At 29.0% G+C, this 7,780-nt stretch overlaps 1 protein-coding gene across 5 annotated transcripts; it reads left to right on the top strand.

The window, feature by feature from the left end:
* Positions 1–269: 269 nt before the first annotated feature.
* Positions 270–5,789, top strand: LOC107851770 (jasmonate ZIM domain-containing protein 1). Of its 5 annotated transcripts, none has more exons than XM_047400928.1 (5): positions 274–493; positions 1,514–1,631; positions 4,165–4,373; positions 5,371–5,428; positions 5,521–5,789. In XM_047400928.1, the coding sequence occupies exons 1-5, from the start codon at positions 364–366 to the stop codon at positions 5,606–5,608; spliced, it is 603 nt and encodes a 200-aa protein (XP_047256884.1). In that variant the 5' UTR covers positions 274–363; the 3' UTR covers positions 5,609–5,789. The 5 variants fall into 5 exon arrangements, with proteins under 5 accessions (XP_016552340.2, XP_047256884.1, XP_016552338.2 ...); XM_016696853.2 differs by having other exon boundaries at positions 283–493; positions 1,487–1,631; XM_047400929.1 differs by lacking the exon at positions 5,371–5,428 and having other exon boundaries at positions 283–493; positions 1,487–1,631.
* Positions 5,790–7,780: the final 1,991 nt, after the last annotated feature.

Here is a 7,780-nt window from a genome sequence, read left to right on the forward strand (position 1 = left end):
GAATAATATACATGAAGAGTTTCTTAATAATGAGTGGTAAATTTGATCTCAAAGTATGACATCGAATGTAAATTTGCTCCAAAGTATGACGAGGGTATATTTATCCAATTTTTCAAGGTAAAGGGCTAAATTTATCTCTAAGTATGACAGTGAGGATTAATTTAGTCCTAAAATATAATGAAAAGTATATTTAGTCAATTTTTCAAAATAGATTAATAAAATTGACCATTTTGCATAATATACCACCAATATGCACCAACAGTACACTCTCTATATAGCTTAATAACCATTCAAGATATATACATATTTTTGAAGGCTCGTCAGTATTGTTTCTTCAAACAAAAGGAGAGAATAGCTATAAACATGTCAAATAGGCAAATTTCTTCATCAGATAGTAGAAACACTTGTAACTTATTGAGCCAATATTTCAGTGGAAAGGCCAGCCTTAAAGATCTGCAGAAACTTGGAACCAATGGCAAAGGAGAAACCATAGGTGCTTCTTTCACTTCTCCACTTAATATTTCAAGAAAAGCTTATTATTTCAGTTGTTCTATGTGTCAATATTTATTTATTTATTTATAATTATGGTGTCTGGGTCAATTTCATGCACCTCAACTAAATATATGAGGTCTGTCATCTTTCATCAATAACAGATATCAGGTACTCTAAGGGTTAGGACAGACAGGAAGAATCAATATTTGTATTTTTGGCTTCCTTCTTTCTACTTCATTTATGCTTTTATCTTTGAAGAAAATTGATGATGTTTCTCAAGCCACACCACCTGCAAGTCTGCATATCGGGTATTGGGGATCCTCGTTTTATTGAACTGAATTGAATTAAAAGTGTTTTTTTCTTTAGAATAAAAGAGTCTATTCATAACGCTGACCCAATACATTTTTGTATGCATATACTCGAATAACATGATAAAAATCAAAGATTGGGTCTAATTCGAAGATCTACTGTTACTGCTGAGTGTTTGTCTTGATTTTCTCAGCTTTTTACTTCTGGTTTCTGTCTAACCATGTCAGTTATGGTTTTCTTGTAAGAAGTTAAAATGTTTGTGGAGTCACGATTAGATATTTGTCCTATTTTTATTTTTATTTTACTTTTTTCAAAAGGATATAATATTTATCAAAATACGTTTTACTTTTATCTAAAAGGAAACACAATTAATCTTTTAATTTGGGTAATCTTTTCTTTCTTTTAGATAAAAAGGTTTTTGGAGATTCTTCCTTTCCACTTAACAACACCCATAATATAGTCTTTAATTGTGTCTTATTTAGGGGAGCACGTAACAATTTTCTAGCGAATTTTGCGAGGTCATTCTCTCAATGTTTTTGTACTCTTTTTATATCAATAAATTGTTCATATGTCGATCAATTGATCATGTTAAGTTATTACTATATTCTTTTATTTGTAATTCTCTTTGTTATTTTAATTATTATGATCTAAAGTTTATAACATCTGATTATTTTAATTCTAACAGCAACCAAAGATTTGTTGACAAATATAGGAGAATCATCAACTAAGACAACAGAAAAAGACCAGAAATTCATAGATCCTGCTCCTAAAAGTGCCACAACAAAGTCTTCTAGTGAAATGGAGGTGTCCACAAAGAAGGCCAGCAGCAGGTTTGTTCTTTTCTTCAAATTCACAACTTCAATTCATACTACTATCTGAATGTATACTTTTTTTTTCTTAAATATTTATTTTAATTTAGTTGTTTTTTTATAAAATTAAGAGAACTATGTTATGTTCTTCAATATTTACCTCGATCATTAAAGGATTAAATAAAGTATATGCAATCAAATTTATATTTTTAAAATATAATTAATAAGATTAATTTGGTAAAATAAATCTCTAATAAATATTTTTTTAAGAAAAGTGTCAAGTCAATAAATGTCAACTATTTTAAAACAGAGAGAATATATTCTCTGATTTAATTTATGTGACATAGTCTTTTAATACAAAGTTTGAGAAAAGAAATAAAAACTTTTAAAATTATTTTGTGGTTATAAGAATTTTAAACTTAGAGCTTAAATATATTTTAATATTTGTGTGATTCCTTAAAAACTTTTCAATCAAATAGTATAATAAATTTGATTATTACTAGGGGTGGGCATGCATTTGGTTTGTTCGGTTTGATTGTTGAATATCGATTCGTTTTTTTGGTTTTCGGATTGACAAATATGACAATCATAACCAAAGGTTTGATTTTTACAAATTCGGTTCGGTTATTTCGAATTCTTATTTCGATTTTAAAGATTAAAGTTGTGAGCATTTAAAATTGGTGATTTTTCTAGAAAAATAATCTTTTTTTTCAAACCTATTTTTCATTCCCAATATAATTAATTCAACACGCATGAAATAACCATAAATATCGACCTCGCTGAGTCGTCGCCATTGGCGTGACGGTAGTGGCTGCACTCGGCAGTGACTGCCGGCGACAGTAATGAACTGAGTAAACGGCCATCGATTGCCTTTGACGATGTTGAAATTTCAAATGAACTAACAAACTGAGGATGACTGAGCGCCACTGCAGCCATCACGTTAATGTTAGGGTCTAAAGCAAAGCAATATATAAGGATTTAAGGTTACTAAATGATTATAATTTATATGTTATATCAGATTATATTATATTTTTAGTATATTTACATATAATATATATATATATATATGTATGTATGTATAAAAATTATGATATATTATTTATATAATTTTAATTTTTCGATTTATTTATTTATTTTGAAAATTCAAAAACCAAACCGTTTAATTGAATTTCTAAAATTTGAAATCGAAACCAATCTGAAAAACCGAAAAATCAAATCAAAATTAAATTTCGATTCAATTTTTTAGTTTTTTCGATTTAAACCAAAATATGTCCAACTTTAATTATTACTATCAGGGGGTGGCTCAACCCTTTGGGAAAAAAGGTGGCCGCCTAAGGCCCCTAAATTTTGAAGGCCTCATTTTTGTTAGTAATAATAAATTATAAATTTTAAAAAATATATTAAATACTATTTATAGAAAAAATAATTTTTTTATATAAAAAATTTAGATGGAGTTTGATATATTTAGTGCAGAATACCATGTGTCAAGAAATTAATACATTGACTCTATTATTAATTAATAAAAAAATTAGAATAAATTGATTATATAATTTTAAAAATAGACTTTATAAAAATAATTATTTTTTCTTAAAAATATAAAAACCTCCGTTCGATTTTAAACTTAGACCACGAATTCGCTTAAGCTGCCCCTGATTACCATTCATATCACGTAAATTGAAATAAAAAAAATGATACTTATATATTAGAGCCGAGTAAGCACGGACTCCGATATCTACTAAAAATGTCACTTTATTTCTTTCACCGACTCACCCACTATTTACCCTACTAGCTACTCACTAAATTATTCACCCAACCACTAACATAAATCTACGACCCACTATCATTTACTCTACGAAAGAAATAATCCTGTAGCTATAAATAGCAGCATTCCTTTCATGAATGGTGGATGTAAAATTGAGCTTTTGTTGTGAGAAAGGAAGAAAAGTTCTCTATCTCTTAACTTAATTCACAATAAAAGAGAATATTATTTTATCGAGGAAATATGTTTTTATGAGTGAAGCTTTGGACTCAATAGCTAGTTCAAAGTACGTTAGAATAACACGATATTGTCAGCTTATTGTATCTTAACAAGGACAAGTTAGAGTATATTATTTTTGGACCACTGATGATGTAATAAATTAAAATGGAGCATGTTGGAAGATGTTAAATTCATTTGAGACCTTTAAAATATACTTATATATATATATATAGAGAGAACAGAGAAATAAATATTAGTCTTACGCGGAGACGTGTGCTAATTTTTTGAATTAGCTCTTTGAACGTTTCTTTTTTGTTTGTCTTTTGCTTTTTGTTGGTTACTAAAGTTGATGAACAATCTGCTTGTAAGTTCCTTTATTTAATTCACATAAAGCTTATTATTACAGAAGATCTAATGTAGTGTACTTAATATTTTTTAAAAGAGCGAAATATTTGTGCTTTCACCAATAGAAAATAGTGTTACATAAATCGGAAGGAAGGGATATGATTTTCCCTCTATTTTGGATGAATTGAATACTAATGTGTGACAATGCACCTTCTTTTTTTCCTTGTGAAGCAAAGAGATACCAAATAAGGAGCAAAAGGCAGCCCAGTTATCTATATTCTATGGGGGTAAAGTGGTGGTATTTGATGATTTTCCAGCAGAGAAAGCCAGAGCAATGATGTTATTAGCTAGAAGGGGAATCTCTCACAATACTTGTGCAATTTTTCAGACGACCAACATTGACAAAACTGCCCCGGAGATTAATGGAGCTAACAACTTTGGTAAGCGTTTTGTTACCGATCTTATGAGGATCCATCACGAATTGACAAGTTTAATGTTGATTGTCGTCTATCGTAATCTTCTCCTTTTATTTGAATTTGGGACCGACATACTCCCTCACTTCGCTTTTATTTGTCATCATTTTTCTAGCTGAATTTCTATTTTTACTTGTGTCCCTTTCGACATATCAAGAAATGACAAAAGAAGTTTTCTAGTTTACCCTTGACATTAATTGTTTATTCTCCAAATCATTTTCAAGACATATTACTTTAAATAACAATTAAAATAGTATGGTAAAATAATCATATTAATAATAATTTTCTTAACGAGTGTGTCTTGTCAAAAAAGGACAAGTAAAAACGAATGGACGAAATAGCAAACATGAGGAGTTTAATTTCTTAAACATTCCTTATTATTAGTATTGTTAAATGCTTTCTTAATGGATGTGACAAATCTTAAATAAACGATATTTAAAATGAACAGTAGAGAATAGAATCACTCGTAGATTATAGGGTCGCAGAGACGGATCTAAGGCATAAGCATTGGCTATAAATTCATTATATATACAAAAGGTATTAGCGGATAACAATCTCATTAAGCAAATGTCATGTTTGATCATGACTCCGACTGAGGCAATTCAAGCCCCTCGTGGGCGTTGCCATAGGCAGGATGTTGGTGTCACCCAACGATCCCCCTCCCAACACCTACCTTGTGTAGCATATTGCTCTTGAAAATCAAACTCATAAATTTGATTTTGATATCATTTATTAGGATCATGCACTGATCATCATATGTCAAAAGTTATAACTGATATCAAGGGTCCAACTTTTTTTCCTAAATAAGCTCCAAGCAGACACCATATTTGATCATGACTCCGATGCAATTCATCCTATCTGCTCATAGGCCTTGTCATAGTCATGATATTGACGTCGCCCAACATGACAAGTATTCACTATGTTTAAATACTAAATTTGCCTCTTTCTTATTTGTGTTCTTTAGATTTGCCTATTGCAAGAAGATCTTCACTTTATAGGTTTCTTGAGAAGAGGAAAGATAGGTAGGAAATTAATATTATTAATTCATATGCTTAGCCTCTAATATCCTTGTTTTATATAGTATCACATTTTTCTCTTTTATGATTTCTTTCAGAGGCACAGCTAGAGCTCCATACCAAATGCATAATCTGTTGCCCTCCTCTTCAAGGAATGGTGGAGACCAATTTGATCTCAACTTCTAGTTATAATCAACTCTGATCCACGTTTAATATTATCGATAAGTTATATATGCTTCAGTAATATTATCAAAGAATACTTGTTAGTAAGTAGGATTGGTGATGAAATCTCTATTTAATGAACCTATCATTGTAAGTTGATTCTATTTAATGATTAAAAAAAAATGTATATATTGTTAATTCTAAATGTTTCCTTGCCCTTGTAGCTCTACATCCAAATTAAACTACATATAAGAACAGATCCTATAAAGAGATTTTCTAATTTTTAACTGAAATAAGACATTATTTAAATCGATTAATAATAGAAATATATATTTTAAAAATTCTCAAAAATAAAATAAATGTAGGTGTAAGCAACGTTACATAAAGAAAGAATTTTCATGCGTAAAACTTGATGGTTGATAACTCCTGACGAATCGCTTAAATTTCGTCCACAAAATCTTAAAAGATTGTGATAATCAGTCGACATTATGGCCAAAATCTGAAGGATCATCATTACTTGTTGTTAAGGCAAGTCTAGTGATTGAATCTTGTTAATTCTTTGAAATTTGTGGCCGAAATTTCGATATTTACCGTAACTTATTGCTAAAGCAAGTCTTGCTTAAATCAAATAAAAAATCTTATTGAATCACTAGAATTTTGCTTCAGATTCTAGAGAATTGGTTATTATTGCATAGATTTTCTTAGTGAGGCCAAAATTTAAATAGTGCCACCCAAGGATCCTATTTGTATAAATCACTTTAACATCTCTCACTTCGCTTGTGATGGATAAGCCCAAACCGATATCATATAAAAAAAAATAATAATTAAATCAGTAACAATCAAATTCACCTGTCTAGGTGGTGCATAAAACAATAAAAAAAATCAACTAAATATCCACTTGAAACGCCATAATCTGAAAAGAAAGCATATATAATCGTTACAGTCAAATAAAACACACAACTACAAGAAAAAGAAGAAATGAGAAAAGAGAAAAATTAGCAAAAAAAAAAGCACTTGAAATGACATAATTATCATAGAATAGACACAACTCCATCAATTGAGCAAATTAGTATTTATAAATCTTTATAGCTAAGAATAAAAGAGAAAAACTAAGAAGTTGGAACTAAATAGTAAAAATTACATAAGTTAACACCTTAACTTTTCTATATTACTTTAAATACCTTCTTGCTAAATATATTATAAAAATTCTTTCTAACTCATAAAACCCTAATATTTGTTGATACTTACAACTCACCCTATTTTTGTGCCTCCTGCTCCTTAAAACTCGCCCAAAATAATGGTAAAATATTTGACAAATTTATTAATTCAACAATTACAATCGTGTTATCAACTTATCATCCACTACTTCGACATATTCAAACTTCAACTTCCAATTACAACCTCCATTAATATTTTTCCTCAAATTTATTTAGAGGTTAATTTGTTTTGATAACTTTTTTTACAAATTTGTTAATTTATTTTCATAACTTATTTTACAAATTTGTTAATTTGTTTTCAAATTTACAATCGTAATTAACTTTTTTCAAATTTTCAAATTCTCCATTAACAATCGTGTTAATTTGTTTTCAAAGTTACAATCTCCATTAACTTTTTTCTTCAAATTTATCCGAATATGATGAAGAAATTACGGGAGACTACTGGTAGTAGTCATAAAGTCTATTGTTGTATCTACAAAGTAAAAAAGAAAGCAAGTTACAAAAAGAAACCATTTATCAAAGGTATGAATTACATGTTTTGAAGTGAATCCGATACATAAGTTTAATGCACTGAGACATTGCATGCTTTCCAATACATGCTGAAATTTACATGTGATTTAAGTTCTTTTTTAATATTTGATACATTCACTTTACTGGGTTTGATACATAGTTCTAAGGTTTCTGATACATAAGAGACATTGCAGGCTTTCTGATACATACTAATATTTATATGTGTTTTGATTCCTGTAAATCTGATATATTAATATGCCGAGTACATATATCTGATTTTAGCGACATATTGCATTATTTTATGATACATAATAAGAAATTGCATGTAATTTGGGTTAGTTTACACCTGATACATTCAACATACTTATTATAATGCGTAAATCGATTTTTAAGAGATATATCATTATATCTGGAACATATTTACTAAATTTTGAAGTTGTTATGAATTATTTTGCAACCAATATATTCA

Source organism: Capsicum annuum, chromosome 12 (assembly GCF_002878395.1).
Source record: "Capsicum annuum cultivar UCD-10X-F1 chromosome 12, UCD10Xv1.1, whole genome shotgun sequence".
Lineage (NCBI taxonomy): Eukaryota > Viridiplantae > Streptophyta > Magnoliopsida > Solanales > Solanaceae > Capsicum > Capsicum annuum.